A 27,160-nucleotide genomic window follows, 5' to 3' on the forward strand; every position below is an offset into this window, starting at 1 on the left:
AAATACCATTCTTTTTTAATTCTGAGCAATGTACAGACAAAACTCTTATTTTATATATATATAGATAGTATCACTGTAAAAAATGTACATAAACTTTCTCATCAATGCAGATTTCTTACTCCTTTGCTCTCCATGGTGGATGATATATTACAAGCTACTTAAACAACTTTGTGTGTTTGGTATTGTTACAGGGATACCAGAAGGTGTATGCGGTACCTTGCATTTTGGGGCCAACACAACCACTTTGTGTTCATTGGAGATTCTCGAATTCGCCAGTTGTATTTAGCCTTCTTAAGTCATCTTGACCCTAGTAAGGAAGAGGCCTCACCTACATTATTACCAGAACAGCAACATTCAAATTTGGATTTTGAAGATGCTAAACTTCGGCTTAAAGTGAAATTTAGATGGAGTCCTTATGTTTCAAAACATATGATTGATGACTTTGTAAAATGGAAGGTAAGTTGTTGGTGTGACCATGAATTTTATACTAGGTGAATCAAATATAAACGAGAATTATTTTTTGCAATTTTATTGAATCGACCAACAAATGCACAACAAGCACCTCATTTTTCTACATTGTCTCCTTAATTTGGCACACATTTTTGTCACCCAATTGGCAACTTTTTGATGCCGTCCTCAAAAAATTAATTGAATGTTGCGCAAGTACTCTTCTACCCCTGTATCATCATGAAATTGCTTTCCTTCCTGTTCTTCTTTCAGTGGTCCTAACAAGTGGTAGTCACAAGGTGACAAATCTGGATTGTAAAGAGGATGTTCCAGAGGTGTCCAATGCATTTCCTCCAGTTTTTCCTGTGTTACAACAGCAGTGTGTGGCCTTGCATTTTGTGCAGAGGAAGAATATCTCGGATCGGTTGCCGACGATGTTTGTTGCAATATGCACCTTTTGTCTCGACTAAAAGACTGCAGTAATAGGCTGCATTCACTGTCCTTTTCTCATGCAGGAAATTCACAAGCAAAATGGCTGCGTAGTCCCAGAAACAGTTAACAAGCACCTTTCCAGCAGAAACTGGTCCAGTTGAACCTCATTCCCGCCACTCTATGCTTGCTTGTTTTTGACTCCAGGGTGTAATGATTAGCCCAAGTTTCATCAGAAGTCACAATGTGAAGCAAAAAAATCATGTCCTTCCTCCTTGCAGCGATTCAGATGCCTCCGACAAACATCCTGGCAGAATTTTTTGTTTCTGAGTGGGAAGAATAGGAACCCACAAGCCAGACAATTTCCAAAGGTCGAGTTCATCATTGATGATGGCTTGAATACTTGCAAAGTTTATTCCTATGAGCGATCAATTTCATAAATTTTTATGCGCCAATCTTCTTGAATAAGATCACGTACAGCATTAATGTTGTCTGCAGTGATGCTTGCCCGCGATCATTTCTGTTGGGGCTCATTTTCCACTTTTTCTCGCGCTGCCAAAAATTGTTTGTGCCATTGATACACCCGGGTCTTTGAAAGGGTTGCGTTTCCAAACTGTGCACGGAGCCTTCTCAAAAGTTCCGAAGCTTTGGTGCCTTCTTTTGCCAAAAACTTCATGATGGTGATGATGATTATGCGCTGAGCAAGGGACGTGTGTTCCTCTTGCTTGCTCATGGCGTACTGAAGTGAGCGGTCGCTCTTTTGTGTGTGATGCATTAAGGCCCCTACTCAGAACATTCCCACCAACATCCTCTCAAAGCCCCACCCATTTCCGTTCACTACCCGAGCCACTAATTTTAAATTCCGTTTTATATTTGATGCACATGGTAGTTTTTATAACTGCGCATTCATCTCCTCTTGGCAATGGGACGTTTGTACCTCTTGCTCGCTCATGGCGTACTGAAGTGAGTGCTTGCTCTTTTGTGTGTGATGCATTAAGGCCCCTACTCAGAACATTCCACCAACATCCTCTCAAAGCCCCACCCATTTCCGTTCACTACCCGAGCCACTAATTTTAAATTCCGTTTTATATTGTGATGCACATGGTAGTTTTTATAACTGCGCATTCATCTCCTCTTGGCATGTACCGTATTATTATAGAATTATCAGACAATGATTTTTTTAAATTTTATTGTGATGTACGGCTCCGAATACTGGGCAAGACAGAAGCAGCATGACCATCAAATGCATGTCACAGAGATGCACATGCGATGGTAGGCGGGCATCACTGTGCATGACAGCGTGCGCAATGAACCTGTGCGAGGTTCTTTTATAGATATTCCTATCAGCAGCAAGATGGAAATAAAAATAGCAACAGCCATGTCAGAAGACGTGATGAACACCATCTAGTTCAGAAAGCTTTTGCCATCGGAGAGAGGAAAAATGAAGTGCCGCTAGATCTGTTGCAAGAACGTTGAACATACTCTCTCAGAGTCAAACAAGCTCGTCCTGAGTGAGCTCAGGAGTGTCCATTTTATGTGTACATATATGGACTGGAAAGAATAATAATAAGAAGAATATTGTACCTTCTTGTATCACTTTCTCATAATTAGGCCAGCGAACTTGCCTCATTGGATCGGTGGTAGTGTCCTAAGTTTGTGGGTGTGAGAGTAAGGAGACAAGTTGCTCAACAAAAGCGATACGTTCTGAGCTGTTAGTGGAGAGAAGGCGTGGAATGACATTAGTACCCAAATAAGGTTGAGTAGTGTTTTTAAAAGTAGGGTAAATCAATATACGAAGATGAAGTTGGAATTCAAGAGGACAAATTGGGGCAAAGATTCATCTATAGGAAGAGGAGTTACAGTAGGGTTTAGAATACAGTGGAACCTCGATTCTCCGTATTTGGAGGGACCACGGAAAAAAAATTACAACACGGGAAAGCGGAAAATCCGGGAACGAATGAACCATCAACAATTTGGCTAAACAACACAAAACTGAAATATGTATACTTATAATCTTACAAACGCCCCTAAACCAAACCAAACCAAACTATAGCCCCAATGGGCCTTCTGCCTACCAAGCGAAGGCCTGCAGATTACGAGGTGACGCATGGTCAGTGTGGCGAATCCTCTTGGCCGTTATTCCTGGCTCTCTTGACCAGGGTCGCCATATCACCATTAAATAGCTCCTCAATTAAAGGTAATCGTAGAATGACTGAACCTGGAAACAGCCCTCATATCCAGGTAAAAATGCCTGACCTGACCAGTAATCGAAACCGGGCCCTCCGGGGGAGAGGCAGGCAAGTTAGACCACGGGGCTGGCTTCAAACGTTAATTACCGGTACACGACTTAAAAATCTCGAAAATTTACATTCAGTTTTACCGGGGAAACTTCGTCAGTTTCCTCTGAAAACTTCATCATATTCTTTTGGAAACTTCATTCAGTTCAGCAACTTTGATCAGCCAAACTCTTCGAAAAATCTAATTAATACCCATAACGCCAAGCTGAACAACAATCGACCACAAGTAATTTTTCATTCTCTAATCTAATAAAATAAAGCACATTAGAAAAGCGTCCAACATGATGGCAAAATCTTTTTGTTTTTTTAATCTTCCATTGTTATTTGGTCACCGGTATACTGTTCCTAGTCAGTTTATGGAAATCTTGTATCGCGTAAATTAGGGGGCCTACATCGACTTTTAAAGGTTATGTTGAACTCGAAAATATTGTTTCGGTATCAATCCTAAAGTTCTCGAATGCATTATATTTAGTTCTGCCTGTCACTAATCACAATCAAATTGGAAAGAGAAAAAATATCATTAACACTTCCAAAATTATAATTATTCACAACCTTGAGCTCAGCTGGAAAGCCCACTCTCTGTACAAGTTGGTACGAATGCAAAATTATACAGAGTTTTTAAATGTAACGTGCGCAAATAAAAATGACTGCAGCTTTTATAACATTTTAACACAAAAACGTGAAATTCCCAGTCTTATATTAAAACGAAAACAGTAATAGGCAATTCCAAAACCTCCCATGGCTTTATGTACTGTATGTAAGATGCAACATCTGTTCTGGTCTCGATAACATAATCGTATACGATAATATTTAAATACTAAATATTTGTTACTTAAGGAGGAGCAGTTTCGATTCCTGCTTGAAAGCCCAGTGGCTATACAGTGCCCGGAAGGAAATGCCGAAAACCTGTTCGGTGACACACTCGAAAAAAGTAAAAATATAAACATCTAACCCTGGACATAATGTAGACGTTTTGCAAGTACGAACATTTGACGAAACTCGTTCTGTCTTCATGTAGAGCTGTCGAAATGCGCTCTGTCTCCTTCCAATTGTCGTGGGCACTCTCTGCTTTATGACTTCCGAGGATTCTCTAAACAATACTACCCGAATGCGGTGCTAAGATGATCCCTTATGCAAGTTCACCGGCGATCGCTTTTCCAGTACAACTTCTTCAAATTACCACAGTGACGGGACGTCAACACCAAGATCCGTAAGTATGCCGTAACCGTCCTTTCGTAAGATACAGTTTCTTGAAAAATGCGTGATCGAGGATTTAGCATTGATGTGACTGAAATTTCTGGACGGTTGATCCGGGAAATTCTTTCTTCGAGGAACGGATAATGCAGGATTTTTACAACTTGATTTAATTAGGATGCTCGCGTGACCACGTAATTTGAACAAATAATACGGGAAAACGTAGTTTCCAGGAACGTATAATCGAGGTTCTACTGTACTTTAAGTTTTCAATGAATTTCCAACCTTTGAAATTATTAAAGAAAAGACTAGGTAAACAACTGGTGCGATATCTATCACCTGGTGACTGCCCTAAATGGAGATAAGTGGTGACTGATGATCGATCAGCAGCAGAAGCCTTACTTCACTCTTGTTTACGGGTTGGCACTGCTGTACGGGAGTGAAAAGTGGGTTGAATCATGAAATGTTATTCGTATGCTAGAAGTAACAGACTTCAAATAGCAGAAAGTTACAAGTAGGTAGAAACAGTGGCAGGAGAGCACTTGCAGTTAAACGATAAAGGAATTTAGGAATGAACTCGATGAATGAAGCTGTGTGTATGTACCGGCTTGTATGAGGCAAATTAATGAAGATTGGTTATTTATGTGAATAATGTACTTGGCCATGGATGTTATAAAGATGTTGATTCCCAATGGGAACCTGAGATATTTGTTCCGAATGAGTAAATTTATAATACCAATATAGTTGATCCATTATTGGACATTATACATTTTCCAGCTAACTCATTCCTGGTAGCCAGCATTTCACCTCAGTGTGCTAAGTTGGGCTCAAGAAAAGCAGAGAGAGATATAGACAACGATGGTTAGACTTTGTGTTAAATCGTTTGAAAGTCAGAGTTTCAGAACTAGATGAGGCTAGAGTGCTAGTTGCGAATAGAGGATTGTGGACTTGCTTACGAGGAAGTATTTGTGATTGAACACTCCGAAGGATATGAAAAAGGGTAGGAAAGCTCAGATATGGTCATTGAAAACCGCTATTCAGTTTTTTTTCAGGTAAAATTATTGATTGGATCAGACTAGTAACTTCAAGTAGTTGCAAGTAGTTGCAGTTAGGAACAATATACAGTAAAACCTTGTTAATTTGAAGTCGTTGGGACTCAAAAATCGGACTTCGAATTATGTGATTTCGAATTAACCGTCAATTCGTAATTCAGAAGTGCCAACCCTTGCCACGTTACAAATTCTAAGGCATGTTACTGTATGCAGTTAACCTTGATTCACAGTTAAACATTTCAAATGCCATGAAAAGGAACTATTTCCAAAATATATCCAAGAAGATGCATTTACAGTATTCAAATAATGCACTTGCATAACTCACTGACAAACACAACCTCACACAACGAAAGAAAGAAGAAAAAAAGCACGATTCAAAGATAAGGAGAAATCTATGCTGTCTTCCACGTGCAAGTGCTTTATTCATTGGATTACTGTACTGTATGCATTTTAATGCCTTGTACTTACACAGAAAGTACCCGATGCCCTTAAAACATTGTGGCTAATCAAACTTTCCTATGACTCTATCCTTGTATGATTTCCTGCCATGGCACTTCTCTCGTACTTCAGAAATGTAAACACTTGCCGCAACACAAAGTAACCCAAGACCCATTAATGCATGCAATCACCTCGATTCACAGTTTAAACCTTTCAAATGCCAGAGAGAAAACTATTTCCGAAATGTATCCGACAAGGTGCTTTTACAGTGTTAAAATAATGCACTTGGATAAATCACTGACAAACATAACCTCACGCAACAAAAGAAAAAAAATCACACAATTCAAAACGAGGATAAATTATCCTGGTTCCCCTGTGCAAATCCATTATTTTTTGGATTACTGTACTGTTTGCATTTTTAGATGTCTTGTACTTGCATGGAAAATGCCCGATGCCCTTAAAACATTGTGGCTTTCCTATGACGAAGCGATAAAGTTTCTCGCTTCCGTGCGCATTGCAACACAGTACAATGACCCCCACCCTTGTATGATTCCCCGGTGACACTTTCTGCTTTAAAACCATAAGACCGTTTGGGCTCGGCATTAAAAGAAAGCATGCAGTTTCATCGGCAATGACACTATTGTTCGATGCCTATGAATTGATTATATGAGCCAAGCTTTTTCGTCAACTGTTGGCATCGCCAACGTTCGCGGATTCTGTTTTTCTGCACACTGCCTGCTGCGTGATATTACGGCGTTCCTTCAAAGGTTGAATACAAAAGAATTCCGATTTCATTCAACTTAGCAATTATGAAGCACACTGTAGACACACCGAAGTGAGTGTAAGTGCAGAAAGCTACCCCTCCACGTTCCGGAACACACGTTCTGTCATGTTGCAGATAAATTTTGAATTTATATTACTTTGCAACATACTATTGTTTTAAAATGTAAAGGCAGTTTCGAATTAAAAGTCTGAATTTTGTAATGGGGCCGTCATTGTACTTCGAATTACGAATTATCTTTATTTTGAATTAAATCATTTAAATAACATACAAAACTGTATCTCATGTTTCCGGGAACAAGAGCTTCTTCAAATTAGGTGGGATTTTGAATTAACCGATTTTGAATTATCGAGGTTCTACTGTACTATGATTCCAGCAGTGGCTTTCATGGCTGCAGATCTTAAAATCTCAGGAATAGAACCAGCTTTTGGGTGGTTCGGTCATGTGCATTTGCAGGGTTTTGCCCAGACGTGTCATTTGGGCTCGTCAGTAAGAGTCTTGGAGGGGCGTGCCAATCCAACTGATGAGCCCAAATGGCACGTCTGGGCGAAACTCGGCAGATGCACACAGCCTAACCACCCACAAGCTGGTTCTATTTCTGAGATTTTAATATACTACGATGTTCAGTCACTACTGATCTGCATTTAGGGCAGTCGCCCAGGCGGCAGATTCCCTATCTGTTGTTTTCTTAGCCTTTTCTTAAATGATTTCAAAGAAATTGGAAATTTATTGAGCATCTCCCTTTGTAAGTTATTCCAATCCCTAACTCCCCAATTTTTCCTCTTGAATTGCAACTTTATTTTTATATTGTGATCCTTTCTACTTTTAAAGACACCACTCAAACTTATTCCACGCCATCTCTCCGCTGGAAGCTCGGAACATACCACTTATGATAAAGATGTTGATTCTCATAGGGAACCTGAAATATTTGTTCCGAATGAGTAAATTTATAATACCAATATAGTTGGTCCGTTATTGGACATTATAAATTTTCCAGGTAACTCATTCCTGGTGGCCAGCGTTTCGCCCCAGTGTGCTAATTACCGGGTCAGATAAAGCTTCGCCTACTTTAATTCCCTGAGATCTCACACCAGGCAAATGCTAGGGCTGTACCTTAATTAAGGCCACGGCTGCTTCCTTCCAACTCCTAGGCCTTTCCTATCCCATCGTCGCCATAAGACCTATCTGTGTCGGTGCGACGTAAAGCCTCTAGCAAAAAAAAAAAAAAAAAAAAAAAAATTCCCTGAGATCTGTGTTCTAGAAATATAGCAACCCATTCATTCACTCTTTTGTCTAGTCCAGTTGCACTCATTTTTGCCAGTAGTCTCCCATGATCCACCCTATCAGATGTCTTTGACAGGTCAATCGCAATACGGTCCATTTGACCTCCTGAATCCAAGATATTTGCTATATCTTGCTGGAATCCTATAAGTTGAGCTTCAGTGGAATAACCTTTCCTAAACCATCTATCGAACCAGTTATTCATTTTGCAAACATGTGTAATATAATCAGAAAGAATGCTTTCCCAAAGCTTACATACAATGCACGTCAAACTGGCTGGCCTGTAAGTTTCAGCTTCATGTCTATCACCCTTTCCTTTATACACAGGGGCTACTATAGCAACTCTCCATTCATTTGGTATAGCTCCTTCATGCAAACAATAATCAAATAAGTACCTCAGATATGGTTCTGTATCCCAACCCATTGTCTGTAGTATATCTTCCAAAATCTTATCAATTCCAGCCGCTTTTCTAGTTTTCAAATTTTGTATCTTATTGCAAATATTGTTATCATAGGTAAATTTTAATACTTCTTTAGTGTTAGCCACCTCCTCTGTCTGGACATTATCCTTGTAACCAACAATCTTTACATACTGCTGACTGAATGCTTCTGCATTTTGAAGATCCTCACATACACACTCTCCTTGTTCATTAATGATTCCTGGAATGTCCCTCTTGGAACCTGTTTCTGCCATAAAGTACCTCTACATGCCCTTCCATTTTTTACTAAAATTTGTATGGGCGCCAATTATGCTTGCCATCATATTATCCTTAGCTAACTGTTTTGCTAGATTCAATTTCCTAGTAAGTTCCTTCAATTTCTCCTTACTTCCACAGCCAACTCTTACTCTATTTCTTTCCGGTCTGCAACTCCTTCGTAGTCTCTTTATGTCTCTGTTATAATAAAGTGTGTCTTTACCATTCCTTACCATCATTGAAGTCCAACTCGTTGGCTGATTGGTCAGCGTACTGGCCTCCGGCTCAGAGGTTCCCGGGTTCGATTCGTGGCCGGGTTAATTCCATTGGCTTGGGGGCTGGGTGTTGTTGCTGTCCCCAACATCCCTGCAACTCACACACCAGTCATAACACTATCGTCCACAACAATAACACGCAGTTACTTACACATGGCAGATGCCGCCCACCCTCGTCGGAGGGTCTGCCTTACACGGGCTGCACTCGGCTAGAAATAGCCACATGAAATTAATTAATTTGACCACCTTTAAAGGTGAAAACCTGTTTTCACATTCCTCAACAATTGCTTTAAACCCATCCCAGAGTTTGTTTACATTTTTTATTTACCGTTTTCCTCCGATCATAGCTACTTTTTAAAAACTCCTTCATGCCTGCTTTATCACCCATATGGTACAGCCTAATAAACGTACTTTAAAGACTTTCCTTTCTATCACATTTATATTTAACTATGACAGAAGCAGTTTTGTGATCAGTAATACCATCTGTTTCTTCGGTTTCTCTATAGAGCTCATCTGCTTTTACCAGCATCACGTCCAGAATATTCTTCGCTCTAGTTGGTTCCATCACTTTCTGAATCAGCTGTCCTTCGCATATTGTTGGTCGTGCTTCCCTTCGTTCGCATTACCTTCCCAATTGACATTTTGTAAATTGAAATCTCCTGCTACAATCACATTCATTTCCATATTGTTTCCCACATAGCTGATTATCTTATCAAATAATTCTGAATTAGCATCAGCGCTACCCTTTCCCGGTCTGTACACTCCAAAGACAATAAGTTTCCTATTTGAGTCTTACACGTAGAATTCCATGTTTGTTATCTTTAACTTTTTCGTAGCTTACTAATTCTTCTTTCACCAGAATGAATACTGCCCCTCCTACCATTCCTATCCTATCCCTACGATACACACTCCAGTTCCGTGAGAAAATTTTTGCATCCATCATATCATTTTCAGCCATGATTCAACTCCTATTATATCTGATAAATATATATCTATTAAATTACTTCATTCTATTCCTTTCTTTACAATACTTCTACAGTTCAACACTTAACATTTTTATGTCATCCCTACTTGACTTCCAGATCCCTGCACCCTTATCACCACTCCCTAGACCATCCTCTTTCCCCGCTTAACATTCCGTTTGTTTGGTCAATAATGAAGGTGGTATGTTCAGAGATGTGGCTGTTATCAAATATTCTCATTGTTATGCTGCTTTGTGCATCGTACACTTCATTAAAAAACCCATCTTCATTTTGATATTGACTTGAGAGGTATGGAGACGCATCTCGTCCATATCGACGCTTGAGTATACAGTAGGTAAGTAATCTCCTTTTCGAAATCCACTTTCAGCCTATTCGGTCGTGTTATATACAGATAGTACGTGTTGAAGAGATGTTAAGTACAGAACAAATATGGCCAACCGGTCACCAGTGGGGTCCGAATCCATAACCACCTGCGTTGCATCATTTGCTCTACCAATTGAACTGTGGTGACCTAGGTCATATTATTTTTTTCTGTTGGAAAAGATCTAAGCTGCAGGTCTGGCACTACTGCTATCACACTATAGAGTGTGTGCACGTTGCCCGTTGTAGGTCAAGTCAATAAATATTGATTTTCACGACCGCATTGTAATCAAAATCCACTTTCAACTTATTAGGTCGTGTCATGTACCCACAACCCCCCAATTTCGCGTCGGCCGGTAAGCGACAGGTTCGGATCCCACTGGTGTCCAGTTGGCAATTTTTATTCTGTACTTAACATCTCTTCAACATGTACTATATGTGTGTAACACGACCTAATAGGTTGAAAGTGGATTTCTATTACAGTGCGGTCGTGAAAATTTAATATTCATTAATCTCATTTTATGTATTACTATTTTATTGATACTATAATTCATTTCTGTAGGGTACTTTCCTGTCATTTTCAACATCGGGACCAAATGTCATAGCATAATGTTGCTATCCGCAACTACTGGAAGTTACTTGTTTGATCAGATGCACAATTTTACTTGGAAAACAATCCTACAGCAATTTTCAGTGACCATATTCAAGCTTTCCTATCATTTTCATTTTCATAGCCTTCAGATACTTCCCTCATTAGTTATTTCTCAGAGGGTTCCAGGCTGAATACTGAAAGGTGTAACATTCTGTAATGTATGTATGTATGTATGTATGTATGTATGTATGTTTGTACCGTAGAATAGCACATGGATCAACATCCCCCTTCCCCTCCCCTAACTGTCAATTGACCTCACATTCGTTAAACTTCACCTTGTTACTTTAAGTATGGTTTGATTGGATGATTTATCAATTTTTTTTCATCATGAAGGTGGTTTACTTTCTCAGAAAGAAGATGAACCTCCTAGTGTTGTCGTTGCGGGATGTGGAACGTGGTCAATCAAAGAATCCAATGCTTCCATTCAAGCCCTTGAAGATTATACAGTCAATCTTACTCGTTTGGTGCTGGTACGTATCTGATCTAAGGTATTACTGTAATAAATCTAGAGAATTTTCTTCAGGATTGGAATGACCCTTTTAAAACCATAGTAAGTGTACTGTCTCATATGAATTAATCAAAGCATGACAATTAAATACACATTTCATTTTCTTTTTCTTTGTACTTCTTTTCCTTTTTTCCAGTCTTCTGGGTTGGGTTGTGAATCAAGGACCTCCACAGTTGTCTGTCTCTTCCTTTCTCCCTTCCTTCCTCCAATATTTCTTGTACTTTTACTCCTCTCTTCTCTATACTCTCCTTCACCGTTTCCATTCACCCGTTTCTGGGCCTTCCCAGTTGTCTTCTTCCATTCTCATCATCATCATCATCATTTCATCTTACTGGTCTCTATCTTGTCTTGCAGTTCAGGGAAGCCAATTCTCTCTCTGATTTCTATGTTTCTGGTCTTATCCCTTTGTATTTTCCCAATTATTCCTCTAAGGAATTTCATCTCAGCTGCTTGAATTCTGCTTTCATCATGTTTTGTTGTTGCCTATGTGTCTGCAGAGGTGCCAACCTTTGAAATGGCTTTTCCGTAATTCCCCTCCTCTACCCTCCGAAAAAATTTGGAGTCAAATCCAAAGCACACGCATCCCTTCTGGATAATGACACCCTCTTTGCCCTTCCCAACAACAATCTATTCTAAGATATATCCTATTACACCATAAATTTGCACATTACGAGTTCTGTCATAAAACATTCTTAGTTACTTGTTTCCCCACGCAGCAGGTGCTTTTGTGTGGGATTTTTCTCGTAGCATTCTTCCCCCCCCTGTGAGGACATTTTCACCTCATGAACAATAAGCGATTCCAGTGTAGATGTGATTATTGTAGGCCTGAAGTCATTCTGTTTTTTCCTATTAACACTGAAAACTCTTTCTGTGGGAGACTTAATGTCAGGTACACTTAAAACTGTAATAATACAAGATTACATTTTTTAGTGAATAGGAGAGTAGAGTTACTTCATTCGCAATGAATTTCACGAGGCTCGCGTGTAGCGAAAGGAAGTGACGATCGAGTAAGTATTGTTGCCAACTCACAAAATTTGAAACGAAGAGAGTCGAGTACCAATGCTCTAAAAGATTCAATTCTCCTTGTTTCCTTATTTTTTTCCGTAGATATTATACTTTCATTATAATGTCGCTTTTCCGTAATAATTTACCCTTGGACCGTAATGCCGTAATCGTCAGGGCAAATCCGTAATAATTACGGATAATCCGTAACAGTTGGCACCTCTGTGTCTGCTGCGTATGTCAAAATTGGTGTGTAATACATTGAGTACAGAATTTTCTCGCATTTCTCTGGGATGTCTCACTTCCACACTATACCTCTCACACATTGGAAAAACCCATTGGCATGTTGGATTCTATTTCTAATTCTTTGTTTATTTTCTCATCTTCTGCAAGTATACTCCCCAAATATTTGAAGCTGTTTACAACTTTTAATGGTCTTCCATTTACTTCAATATTCCCTTTTCCTTCTCTATTACCTCTCGTCATCTCTTCTGTCATACTCTTCTCCACACTTATTTTCATTCCATATTCTTCTATCTCCTGATTCATCTTCTACATACCTTTAATCTTTCCTGATAGCTAGTATGTCCTTTTTGTTTTTAAGTTGTACAGATTCCACAAGCTGCGAGCAAATATTTTAAAGTTTATCGTCATAGTACCACACACATCGTCTTAGTGTTGCTCCCTCTTTCTACACTGACCTGTCATTTTGTTAATCCTATTGTATGTTCCTTCTTATGTTTTTCCCCTTTATACAGTGCAGTTAAAGATTCTGTCATGCATAATTTCTTGGAACAGTTAAGTCTTCACTTTCTTTGAAGGAGGGTTGGAGCCAAGTCTTGCTGAAAAATTCCATCCCTGACCTTCAAAACATTTTCTTTACAAGGTGTTTTATGGTCTGTTGCTAATGTGCTGAATATGTCAGTTCATTCATGCTTGGCACACACATTGAACTTCAAAGTGACTAAAGGATCTTTCTTCCAGTATGCTATTGTCCAATTTTGATGACTATGTGCTTGCAAGAGATGTTTACTGCATATTTCTCCTATTAGAAGATGTTTCTTTGGAAGTTTGTGGGCTTTCCTTCCACCTGCTAGAATTCTTTGATGACATTAATCTCGCCCGTCACCCAATTCACGAGCCAAGTCCACAAGTATGAGCCTTGGGATTAATTTCATTCTTCTGAGGAGAAAGTGGTCATCAGTTGGCATAGTTCTCTTTTCCCTGGCATGCTTTCCCTTTTTACTGGGTGAAATTGAGCTAGTTGGTTTGTGCTGCTGAATAATTCAATTTACAATGCCTGCACCAGAGTTTAGTTGATATCTTTTTTTGTGTCATATACATCTTCTGCAATAATGTTTCAGTTGCACTATACTTCGTGGAAGTTGAATCCGTTGAAGACGGATAGTATGGATCTCGCAAAATAATGATGTCAGTATTTGTCAGAGGGACAACACATGCGAATAAGTGCACTTTTAACGTAAATCAGTCGTCACACGGAACAATTACTATACAGAGAATGAACCAACAGTAGCACAGAAAACATGGGATGGTATCTGAGGGAAAGCAGTGTGTAACACACTATTGCCGCTGTTGGGAATTAAAAAGTAACCTTGCTCCGATTAATCCACATGGGACTGTATAGGGAACTTTCAGTAGTAAATCAAAATAAGCAACAATAATACACTTTCTCGCAAAGAATACTATAGAAAAATTACCATGTTATTTACCTTCACATTTTTAAGCATTAGGGTACACATCTCTGTAAGACTTGGGTGCTTACCTATTTGTTTGTCCTGAATGTTTTATTTCAGGTTTTCAAATATTGGCTCACCGAGCTCGATAGCTGCAGTCGCTTAAGTGCGGCCAGTATCCAGTATTCGGGAGATGGTAGGTTCGAACCCCACTGTCGGCAGCCCTGAAAATGGTTTTCCGTGGTTTTCCGTGGTTTCCCATTTTCACACCAGGCAAATGCTGGGGCTGTACCTTAATTAAGGCCACGGCCGCTTCCTTCACACTCCTAGCCCTTCCCTGTCCCATCGTCGCCATAAGATCTATCTGTGTCGGTGCGACGTAAAGCAACTAGCAAAAAAAAAAAAAAAAAAAATATTGGCTCCAGAAAAACTGCTTGAATAGTGCATTATTTGAAGTCCTAAGTCCTTATTCCAAACTTTTTTTTGTTATGGAGTTGCTGGATAGGCCGGTTTCCACTGATCAACATTTAACAACAACATGTTAACTGCTGACACCACCAACATGTTAACTGTTGAATGTTAAATACTGTTTCATTTAACATTGTGTCCACATGTATAAACTTCCTTTGTTTATACACAGCTAGTTCATCATATCAGTTTGTGTTTGCACATTCAGCTGGTGTCTTGCATTTTCAAACAAGGACAGTGGACTCAGATGAAGAATTGGCCTTTGTTATTACCACTGTTGCTTCTTATAGGATTTTGAGAAGGATGATGATGATGATGATGATGCTTGTTGTTTAAAGGGGCTTAACATCTAGGTCATCGGCCCTTCTTGATAAGGAAGGACCAGGCAAGTTGGCCAAGCGGTTAGGGGTGCGCAGCTGTGGGTTCGAGCCCCACTGTTGGCAGCCCTGAAGATGGTTTTCCGTGGTTTCCCATTTTCACACCAAGCAAATGCTGGGGCTGTACCTTGATTAAGGCCATGGCTGCTTCCTTAACACTCCTAGGCCTTTCCTATGCCATCGACGCCGTAAGACCTGTCTGTGTCAGTGCGACCTAAAACAAACTGGAAAAAAAGGGGGCAGGGGTGGGGGAAGGAGAATATGTAAATAGAAGGCACAATGTGGATGAAATTCTGAATGAGCTTAAAGTAGACGACAGGTTTGGATTTTAAAATCTTTCTGAGAATGTCTGAGCATGATTTAATGTAGTTTACCTATACAAACTTTGCCAAAGCCATGCCGATACCACATGAACTATGAATTAATTTAACATGTTTTTCAATCCCACCGGGAAACACACCAACATGTTAAATATATTAACTTGAACATATCAAGTTAACATGTTAAGTCAACTATGAACCAAATGTTCGTATACATGTCAGTTTCAACATGTCATTTTTAACATGTTGTTGTTAAATGTTAATCAGTAGAGACCCGCATTATTAACAACATCTCCTTAACACAGGTTATTAGACTCTCTCTCTCTCTCTCTCTCTCCACCCACCTTACCAGGAACAGACGATCATGATATTCAAGTTAATGGTAACCATATGCAACATCAATATTGTGAATTATTTATGCCCTAAAAGTCGTAATGAAAATTATTAGTTTTTGATACTTTAATCAATTTCAAATTAAATATTTCATTTTACTTGGTCCTTTCTTCCTCTTTGTTTGATGGTTCATGACATTTATTTGCCGCTACATATTAAGCATTTTACGTATATACAGTAGAACGTCGATAATTCGAAATTGGTTAATTCAAAATCCTACCTGATTCGAACCAGCTCTCGTTCGCGGTAACATGAGGTACTGTTTTACATGTTATTTAAATTGTTTAATTCGAAATAGAGATATTTCGCAATTCGAAGAACGATATCGGTCCCATTACCGAAAAGGAGACGTTTAATTCAAAACTTCCTTTACATGTTAAAAAGATAGTATAAGTTCGAGTGAAATCTTAATTCTTTTGTATTCAGTGTTTTAAGGAATGCTACAATATCACGTAGCAGACAGTGTGCAGAGAATCCGCATCTGCGAACAATGGTGATTACAAACCATCACTCTCATTTTTGTTCCATATTGAAAACAGCGATCTCACTTAGTATATTTACTACCCCACCTATTCAATACAATTAATACCATGTTATATGGTTAAATAAACATAGAAATTCTAAATTTTAAGGGGACATATTTCGCCCTTCTTTTATTGGGCATCATCAGCCCTATTCAATATTAAAACAAACATTATTTAGAGGACATTGACATTTATAATTTATAAAAATTGAGCTGTGATTTCTTAAGGTTAAAAACACTAAGGAATAGTAGTTAAAATACGATGTTGAGACATGACATATACAGCACATGTTAAAATCATTGTAAACAATTTTAAAATCTTTGTCTAAAAGAAAATATACTCCTTTTGTAAACTGAGAACACTGGTGATGCCGACAGTTGGCAAAAAAGCTTGTATAACCAATTCGTATGCACCGAACAATACTGTCAATGCCGATGAAACCGCATTGGTTTTTTTAAAATGCCGAGCCCGAACGGACTTGTGGTTTTAAAGAAGAGTAATGCCAGTCGAGAAGTCGTACAAGGGTGGGGTCGTTGTACTGAGTTGCAATGTACACGGAAGCAAGAGACTTCCTCCCCTTGCCATAGGAAAGTTCGATAGGCTACGACGTTTTAAGGGCGTCGGGCACTTTCCGTGCAAGTACAAGGTATCTGAAAATGCAAACAGTACGGTAATTAAAAAAATAAAGCATTTGCACTGGGGAGCCAGCATAATTTGTCCTCGTCGTTGGTTGTTTGTTGTGTGAGTTAATGTTTGCCAGTGATTTATCCAAGTGCATTATTTGAATAATATAAATGCACCTTGTTGGATACATTTTGGAAAAAGTTTTTTTTCAATGGCATTTGAAAGCTTCAAACTGTGAATCAAGGGGATGGCATGTATTAATGGGTCTTAGAAAACTGTGATGCGGCAAGGGTTAGGCATTTCTGAATTACGAGAGAAGGGTCATGGTGGGAAATCGTATAAGTATAGAGTCACTGTACTATGTTGTAATGCAGATGGAAGCGAGAGACTTTCTCCCCTCATCAAAGGAAAGTTCGAAAAGCCACGATATTTTAAGGGCATCGGGTACTTTCCGTGCAAGTACAGGGTGTCTAAAATGCATACAGTACAATAATCCAATGAATAAAGCACTTGCACAGGGGAGCCAGCATATATTTCTCTTGGCATTTTATTCATGCTTTTTTGTTTTTCTTTTATTGCGTGAGGTTATGTTTGCCAGTGAGTTATCCAAGAGCATTATTTAAATACTGTAAATGCACCTTGTTGGGTACATTCTGGAAATGGCTTTTCCATGGCATTTGAAAGTTTTAAACTGTGAATCAAAGTTAATTGCCTGCAGTAACGGGTCTTAGAATATTTTGTGACGCGGCAAGAGTTTGTATTTCTGAATTGCGAGTTGGCCGTTAATTCGAAATCCGATTTTTGCATCCCAACAACTTTGAATTAAGGAAGTTTTACTGTATTCCTTCAACTTCTTGATGCTCATTATTGATTGATTTTTAGTTTGCTATGGACATGAATAGGCATATGACATAACCTTGGTATCAAGCTTGTGTCCACTTTTCTGTCCGAATTCTTTGCAAGGCCCTGTGTGTTTTCAAATCTGAGGATGGGTTTAAATATGATTATCTTAGGACAGGGTGTTTCCCTAGACCTGAACACCAGTTTGTCCATCTTGTATGGGAGCACAATTCAGATGTTAGGGGAGAAATAAATTTAGTTGCCATATTCATGCCCCAACCCTCATAAAAGTAACAACACCACAATTTGGATAACATTTACATATTCAATGTTATGTCTATGATGACTACATGAACCCTGTTTCTATGAGAAGATTTTTGTGGGCTTGTAGGTGAATCTTAGGTTATCCAAAGTAATTATTTATTTATTTATTTATTTTTATTTTATGCTTGCAGGCCATAGATTCCTTATCAGATAAGAAAGCTCGTGTTCTGTGGACGTTACAAGAACCAGTGGACAGAGAGAAGCTTCATCCTGCTAGAGCTATGATCACTAATGAGCAGATTGACAAATACAATAAAGCTGCGGTTGAGGTGAGGGAGTTCCATGCATTGGTAATTACCAAATTAAATTTGTTATATTGAACCCCTTAATCAAATTAAAAAGAAAAGGTTTATTCATATGTTATACTAGCTTTTGTGTGCCCATTGTTGATGGGTTAGTGTTTGTAACAGTAGTATATCTAGCAGAGATAAATGACAGCAGAGGAAACAAAGAACACCTCAACTAATGACAACAGTTAATCACTGTAAGGTTATTGTTGATAAATTTTGGGGGTTTGGGAAATTGTAGGCTTTCACATGATGTTTTGTTTGGGGCTCGGTGATATTAGGGCATTTTGACGCCTAGGCTTTCATTTGTGCCCTTTTCATGATTCCTCCCCTACCCCCACCCCCAACCCCAACCCACCTCTCATTGTCTGGGTAATCATTCCTTCGCATGTCTCATTTCATTTCTCATCTCATCAATTGGGGCTAAGGACCTGTGATTTTGTACGTTATAAAAGTGATCACCCCACCACCATCGTTGGTTTGTTATCATGATGACTGAATAATATTTTCCGTCCAGACTCAGATGCTAGGGGAGGAGGTAACAGATGTATAGAACCGGACATGGTTTTAAGCTGAGTACAAAAAAATTTCTCAAATCTACTAAAGTGTCAGTAACGGATGTCAACATTCATATAATTTATCACATCTGTACTTGTACATATAATTGGATGTTTAAAAGTGATTTGATAGAATTCGAGGATGTTCTGTAAAACAAAACATGTCATTCTGCTGCAAATATATATACTTTTACAGATATGTTATAGTGTTCATGCTTTGATGGACTGAAAAACTTAAAGCGTATAGAACCAAAATTGGTTAGGTCGTTGTTGTGGGGACCGAAAAAATTGTCAGAAAGAGAAATCATGCTAAAAAATTAAAAACCATTACGGTGTTAAATTTAAAGTTAGATTTGAACTTACAAAATAATTTCTATAAAAACAAAGAAGCAAGTGTTTACAATTATAATTAATGAAATAAATAAATAATACATTTTAAGAACACCAACATAGTAGAACGTTAAAAATTAAATAATTGAAAAAGAGGTTCAACCTATTCAATACATAAAAGAAAGAAATGTAATGATTACATTCTTATTTAATAGTAAATATAAATGGGACCGGTTTCGACCCTAGTCCAGGTCATCGTCAGCCGTAAAAACATGTGAAACAATGCATATGAAAAAGAAAAGGATTAAGTGAATTCAGGATCGGTATAAGATGAAACATAAATTAACGATGGGGGTAGAAATTGTGAGTCACTTAGAAGAAAACAGTACGTAATATTAAGAATGGTAGTATGGCACACGCAATGATAGACGAAGTCTCACAATGTTTATGAATATTGGAGAACGGTCAAATGGGTCAGTTTCCACACTCTGTCAGGCACAAAGTCACAACACTATCAAATAATATATGAAGATCATAATTAACTTGAAGTCGCAGACGAATAGATTTGTAGAAGCAAAGTGCCAGCTCCCGGTGATCAGCGCGGCACATTCAAGGTCATGCGCTGCGGTCTCGAACGCCAAAGTAGAATGGAGAATATCCTGAAGGTCCAGTATTTGTCTCAGTAGCGGGAAGTTAAGTACGTATATATAGAAATATACAACGCAAATCAGTATAATTGAATGAGTACTTGTGTATATATATATATATATATATAATTTTTTTTTTCTCTTTACAATTGTTTTTTCAAGTCAACTGTTTTCCAAGAACTTAGCAGGAGCACAAGTACTCATTCAATTATACTGATTTGCGTTGTATATTTCTATATGTACGTACTTAACTTCCCGCTACCGAGACAAATACTGGACCTTCAGGATATTCTCCATTCTACTTTGGCGTTCGAGACCGCAGCGCATGACCTTGAATGTGCCGCGCTGATCACCGGGAGCTGGCACTTTGCTTCTACAAATCTATTCGTCTGCGACTTCAAGTTAATTATGATCTTCATATATTATTTGATAGTGTTGTGACTTTGTGCCTGACAGAGTGTGGAAACTGACCCATTTGACCGTTCTCCAATATTCATAAACATTGTGAGACTTCATCTATCATTGCGTGTGCCATACTACCATTCTTAATATTACGTACTGTTTTCTTCTAAGTGACTCACAATTTCTACCCCCATCGTTAATTTATGTTTCATCTTATACCGATCCTGAATTCACTTAATCTTTTTCTTTATCATATGCATTGTTTCACATGTTTTTACGGCTGACGATGACCTGGACTAGGGTCGAAACCAGTCCCATTTATATTTACTATTAAATAAGAATGTAATCACTACATTTATTTCTTTTATGTATTGAATAGGTTGAACCTCTTTTTCAATTATTTAATTTTTAACGTTAATACTTTCAATACGGAACAATGAAATTTTTATCTTTAAACATAGTAGAACATCAAGGAAAAACAGTCTTAGAAACGTGAACTATACACGGTGCTTACAGTTGTGTTTGAAGATGTCATAGTAATGTCCAACATAAGGCAATTTGCAAATATTTTGTGTGTGAATTAGCATCTTCTTCTGTAGTTTAATTTTTCATCATTTGTAAATTGTCTAGCTTTCTTCTTCTCCATAACTGAATGTCCTGCAAACCACTATGTGTAAGTACAGTAGGCCTAATTTATGTACGCTGTTACACAATTCACTTATGAACGTAAAATTAAGCACCAACATGTCAGATGAGCTACTGTTGCGCGATCCAAACAACCACAGCAAAGACTGGCTTGGGACTGGACTAACGCTCCCTATAGCTCTAGACCGACCTGCTATCGCGCTACGTAGTCCAGGGCTGTGAAGTTCTCTACCAAATCCTTACCCAGGCCAGTTGTCAGTGGTGCGTCATGCATGCAACATGGCTGGGAATGTTAATTGAAATTCCTTATGGGGGGGAGTTACGAACATACTAAGGAGTGATATAATTGTGCTTTCCAGGTTTCTTTAGCATGTATTTAATAGGATATGGACTGGGACTTTGGAATAATGGCACAAACACCAGGGAAACACGCCAGAGAGGGGTGTCTTAACCAGTTTCAACTGTATTCTGTTATTTTCGAAATAGATTTAACAATGAAAGTCCCTACAGGACGCTGATATCTTTAGTAATTTACCATTCTTTTCCTATTGATTGTCTTACTGCTTCATTCTCTGTTCCATGATGTGAACGTTTCCCTTTCTTATGTCCCACTTGTGTTACAGATTCTGAGACACAGTTCTGCTCAACTGTGGTCCAGTTCACGGCAAGTTGCCCAAGGAAATCTGGATGAGAGTCCTGATGGTATCCATCTTGGACCTCTGGCTTTAAAGCATGATACTCAGGTAAGCTGTGTACGGGTACATGTTCTTGTGAAATGATCTGTAAATCTTGAGAGATAAATTTAGAGTGCTATCAGCTTGCATTCGACAGTCCTGAAGGTGGTTTTCTATGGTTTTTCATTTTCATACCAGTCATTTGCTGGGGCTGTACCTTAATTAAGGCCATGGTCACTAGCCTAGCCCTTTCGTCGCCGTAAGACCTATCTGCCATGGTGCAACGTAAAAAATAATGTAAAATGAGCCTTCTCTGATCTTGGATGACCCAGTCAGTATTATCTGAAGTAACCTCCTAGCATCTCTGTTATTTACATACTTTTTTTCCTTTGTGTATGTTCTATGCCTTTTACTTTACAAACCTCTCCTCAAGGTAATGATCATAGTGTGTTATTATTTTGCTCCATAAAACAAATGTTTCTGAACTTCTGTTCATATAAAACTGTGTTGGCTTTTAATTTTGTATTGCTCTGAACTAAAATACACAATTAGCCGGGTTGAGTGGCTCAGGCGGTTAAGGCGCTGGCCTTCTGACCCCAACTTGGCAGGTTCGATCCTGGCTCAGTCCGGTGGTATTTGAAGGTGCTAAAATACTTCAGCCCCATGTCGGTAGATTTACTGGCACGTAAAAGAACTCCTGCGGGACTAAATTCCGGCACCTCAGCGTCTCCGAAAACCGTAAAAGAGGAGTTAGTGGGACGTAAAAAAAAAACATTATTATTGTTAAAATACACAATTATAATCTGTTTATGTAATGATATCTTTAAATCTTCATAAGGAACAGCATCATTGTTAGATTTTCTTGTCAAACCCACAATTTTTAATAAAATATTTACAAAATCAAAATATTATAGTATTGTCCTAGGCTGTCAAGGTCTTTAAAAACTGAAATAGCTACTCACAGAGGTAGCCTGTTTTACTGTAACTAACTTGTTTAAAACAACTGTTTACACTTATTACAGTTGCACTTACGTTCAAATTCTCCCCTTTCACAGTTTGTACTCGGTACTTGGCCAGTTTGACACATCAAACTCCTGCTCTCCAACAGGACCTCTCTCTGTATAGTTTCGTCCCCAGAGTAATTGACCCACTCTTTTTTGAGGCACTCCTGACTGTCTCGTGACTGCCTCACGCTGACTCAAGACTGTCTTGCGTTCTTCGGCTTGGCTCTTTTATTGGCCAGCAGATGATTCTCGATAAAAAAAAAAAAAATTATCCCTCATTATCTGCTTCCAGATCATTCTGGATGTATATCCATTGTTAGCCAGCTTCCATCATCTATAAGGAGCTCAACAGTCAATTTGCCAGGACTAAGTTTTGCCCATTACTGGCCTTGCCCACATCATTGTCTTCTACTGAACTCCACACCTTAATTTAAATAAGGTGTAGCTTTTCTTAACTTGTCTAACACTGCTGTCTTTTTCTTTCTTTTTCCATCTTATCTTTTTATTTTTTCCTCTTAAAATGCTATCCTATTACTTGATTATTTTATGATGTATCGTGTTTTTGGTTTTTTTCTACCATTCATGAAAGTACAGTACTTTCCTTTCGCACTGTGTCCCTGCCTATCCTTTGTGATGACCACTGTAAACTTTTTTCAGTCCAAAATGTCCTTTTTTTTATTTACCTGCTATTCATGTTTATTGTTAGAGTAAAACGAAGGCGGAAAATTGACACAATGGAATTTAACTGTGATCCCTGAGAGTGTTACCTTTTCGACTGGAGCCAAAATAAGGCCATTTTACTTGTAAACCAGTTGAGTAAGAAAGAAGTGAAATACGCTGAATTTGAAGAAAGGCTACAGTATTAAACAAGCTAAATACATTGCAGTATTATTTTCGGTTTGTAGGTACGAATTACGTAACAAATTTAAGTAAGAAGTTTTAAAAGACTTTCCTTAGAGACTTGTAACTTGAACTAGTTATTTTTTTTTTTATTTTTTTTTTATTTTTTTTTTTTGAAGGACCTATCCAATAATAATCTGCTTTCGTACTGGACATTCTTTCTGCATGTAACCTTGAGTTCAAATCTTCTCAGTACTCATTACTCTCTGCTCCATGATTCTGTAGAAGGAAATCCTAGTTGAATATTCTTAAATTTAAAAAATTAAAAATTTTGGAAGTTAAATACAGTAGAACCTCGATAATTCAAAATCGGTTAATTCAAAATCTTGCCTAATTCAAAGAAGCTCTCATTCCCGGAAACATGAGGTACGGTTTTGTATGTTATTTAAATTGTTTCATTCGAAATACGGATAATTTGTAATTCGAAGAACGATGTTGGTCCCATTACCGAAATTCAGTCTTTTAATTCAAAACTGCCCTTACAATAAAAAAATAGTATTTTACAGAGTAATTTAAATTCAAAATATCTCCGCGTCATGAAAGAAAGCGTCTTCCGGAACGTGCAGGTGTAGCTTTCTGCACTTTCACTCACCGGTGTGCGTACATTATGCTTCATATTTGCTAAGTTTTAATGAAATCGTAATAATTTTGTATTCAGTGTCTTAAGCAATGCCACAAGATCACGTACCGGTAGCAGGCAGTGTGCTGAGAAACATAATCCGTGAACACTGGCGATGCCGATGGTTGGTGAAAGAGCGTGGCTCATATAATCAATTCGTATGCACCGAACAATATTGTCAGTGCTGATGAAACTGCACTTTTATTAATGCCGAGCCCAAAAGGACTTACGGTTGTAAAGGAGAGAAATGCCAGCTGGGAATTCGTACAAGGGTAGGGGTCTCTGTACTGTGTTGTAATGCAGTCGGAAGCGAGAGACTTTCTCCCCTCGTCATAGGAAAGTTCTATAAGCCACAATGTTTTAAGGGTGTCGGGCACTTCCCGTGCAAGTACAAGGCATCTAAAAATGCAAATGGTACAGTAATTCAAGGGAGAAAGCATTTGCACAGGACAGCCAGCATAATTTGTCCTCATTTTTGAATTGTGATTTTTCCTTTCATTGCGAGAGGTTATGTTTGCTAGTGTTTTATCCAAGTGCATTATTTGAATTATATAAATGCACCTTATTGGTTACATTTCGGAAATAGTGTTTTGCGGCATTTGAAAGGTTTAAACTGAGAATCAAGGTGACTGCATGCATTAATGGGTCTTAGAATACTTTGTGACGTGGCAAGAGTTGGCATTTCTAAATTACGAGGGAAGTGCCATGGTGGGAAATCGTATTTTGTAACGCCGCAAGGATTGGCATTTCTGAATTAACTAAATTACTCTGTACTGTGTTGTAATGCGGACGGAAGCGAGAGACTTTCTCCCCTCATCATAGGAAAGTTTGATAAGCCACAATGTTTTAAGGGCGTCGGGTACTTTCCATGGAAGTACAAGGTGTCTAATATGCATACAGTACAGTAATCCAATGAATAGAGCACTTGCACAGGGAAGCCAGTATAAATTTCTCCTCATCTTTAAATTTTTGTTTTCTTTCTTTAAATTTCATTGCGTTAGGTTATGTTTGCCAGTGAGTTATCCAAGTGCATTATTTGAATACTATAAATGCACCTTGTTGGATGGATACATTTTGGAATTAGTTTTATTTCCATGGCATTTGAAAGGTTTAAACTGTGAATCAAGGTTAATTGCGTGCAGTAGTGGGTCTTAGAGTACTTTGTGACGCCACAAGGATTGGCATTTCTGAATTACGAGTTGGCAGTTAATTTGAAGTCCTTTTTTTGCGTCCCAATGACTTTGAATTAACAAGATTTTACTGTAGTTTCACTGCTGCGATCAGGTCTTTCGATCTGCGCTAAGTTGTTCTCCAGTGCTGTAGTCAAGTCAAATTTATTTGAAGGTAGCACTCTCAGTGCTGACATCCAATAAACTTGATTTTCCGTGCGCGTAGAGGCGCGCGGCTGTGAGCTTGCATCTGGGAGATAGTAGGTTCGAATCCCGAAGATGGTTTTCCGTGGTTTCCCATTTTCACACCAGGCAAATGCTGGGGCTGTACCTTAATTAAGGCCACGGCCGCTTCCTTCCAACTCCTAGGCCTTTCCTATCCCATCGTCGCCATAAGACCTATCTGTGTCGGTGCGACGTAAAGCCCCTTGCAAAAAAAAAAAATCTTGATTTACTTGAAACATACTTGTATGTTGCTGCGATTTGCTGGTTATGTTTTCAACTTGATTTCTTTATCTATGTATAGTCCGGCTCCATGTCTAAATGGTTAGCGTGCTGGCCTTTGGTCACAAGGGTCCTGGATTCGATTTCCGGCAAGGTCGGGAATTTTAACCATAATTGGTTAATTTCGTAGGCACGGGGACTGGGTGTATGTATCATCTTCATCATCATTTCATCCTCATCATGACGTGCAGGTCGCCTGCGGGCGTCAGATCTAAAGACCTGCATCTGGCGAGCTGATCTTGTCCTCGGACACTTCCGGCACTAAAAGTCGTACGCCATGCCATGGAATAAGGCATTTATCTTCTCTTACCCGGATGTAAATATTAACACTAGTGGGCATCATCACTTCCCAGCGTGACCATAATATGCACCATGAGAAAATTCTTTTGTTTTAGGAAGAGCTTAATTTGGATGCCGATTTTGATAGTGGTGAAAGTGATGCGGGGGATATCAGGGAAATTTGGAATGTTTATTGTGGTGACGAAGTCTGATGAGGTAGGAAGTGATGTGATTGTGCGACAGTACATGATTTCCAGGAGCCGAACGCAGGTATGTCAAGTACTAAATACTAATTAGTCTCCATAATCCCCAGAGCTAGATTTTTTTAATTGAATGAGGAAATTTTATTGAATATTGCTGATGAAACTAACGGATTTTATGAACAGACAGTTGAGGGTAAGCTAAAAGATCAAGCTTTGGAAGTATATGACCTCATCTGAGATTCCTTCATTGCAAAAGTTTAAAAGCACACATTACATCCTATTACCTCATATCCCCCAGAGTAGCTGATCTTAGTAGCATGATCCAGTTGTTTTTGGTTATCAGAATGGATAACAAAACAGCGAGCTGAGACGGCACCTGCAAAAACATGCGCATAATATAGAACAAGCAGACCTACACAGTTTATCATCAGAATATGAATGACGAACTAAGCTCGATAGCTGCAGTCGCTTAAGTGCGGCCAGTATCCAGTATTCGGGAGACAGTAGGTTCGAACCCCACTGTTGGCAGCCCTGAAGATGGTTTTCCATGGTTTCCCATTTTCACACCAGGCAAAATGCTGGGGATGTACCTTAATTAAGGCCACGGCCGCTTCCTTCCCAGTCCTAGCCCTTTCCTGTCCCATCGTCGCCATAAGACATATCTGCGTCGGTGCGACGTAAAGCCAATAGCAAAAAAAAAATTGAATGACGTGGGAAAAACTTGTTGTTGACAATGCAAGCTATGAAAATGCCCAGAGTCTAATTTTCTTCTTATACTATGTTTATAGTTATCCATATACTCGAACCTATACAAATATTCATCCAAATGTACAATTTGCCTTACAACGCTTTTAATGATTTGACAAATATATCCGCAGCCGTTACGTAGTAATAGGCCTAATTACTTCCCCAATAAAATGTAAATGTGCAATGCCATAATTTCAGAAACTTCTGATATATCCGGCAAACGATTGGTTGACTA

General features: G+C 38.7%; 1 protein-coding gene across 1 annotated transcript in view; it reads left to right on the forward strand.

The window, feature by feature from the left end:
* Positions 1-27,160, forward strand: part of LOC136872044 (N-acetylneuraminate 9-O-acetyltransferase) — a 191,061-nt gene that overhangs the window by 24,555 nt on the left and 139,346 nt on the right. Inside the window, exons 3-6 of the mRNA XM_067145876.2 lie at positions 192-456; positions 11,235-11,354; positions 18,090-18,227; positions 21,450-21,569. Of these exons, the coding sequence (XP_067001977.1) occupies positions 192-456; positions 11,235-11,354; positions 18,090-18,227; positions 21,450-21,569 (643 nt within the window). The remainder of the gene's footprint in view (positions 1-191; positions 457-11,234; positions 11,355-18,089; positions 18,228-21,449; positions 21,570-27,160) is intronic.

Source organism: Anabrus simplex, chromosome 1 (assembly GCF_040414725.1).
Source record: "Anabrus simplex isolate iqAnaSimp1 chromosome 1, ASM4041472v1, whole genome shotgun sequence".
NCBI classification, from domain to species: Eukaryota; Metazoa; Arthropoda; class Insecta; order Orthoptera; family Tettigoniidae; genus Anabrus; species Anabrus simplex.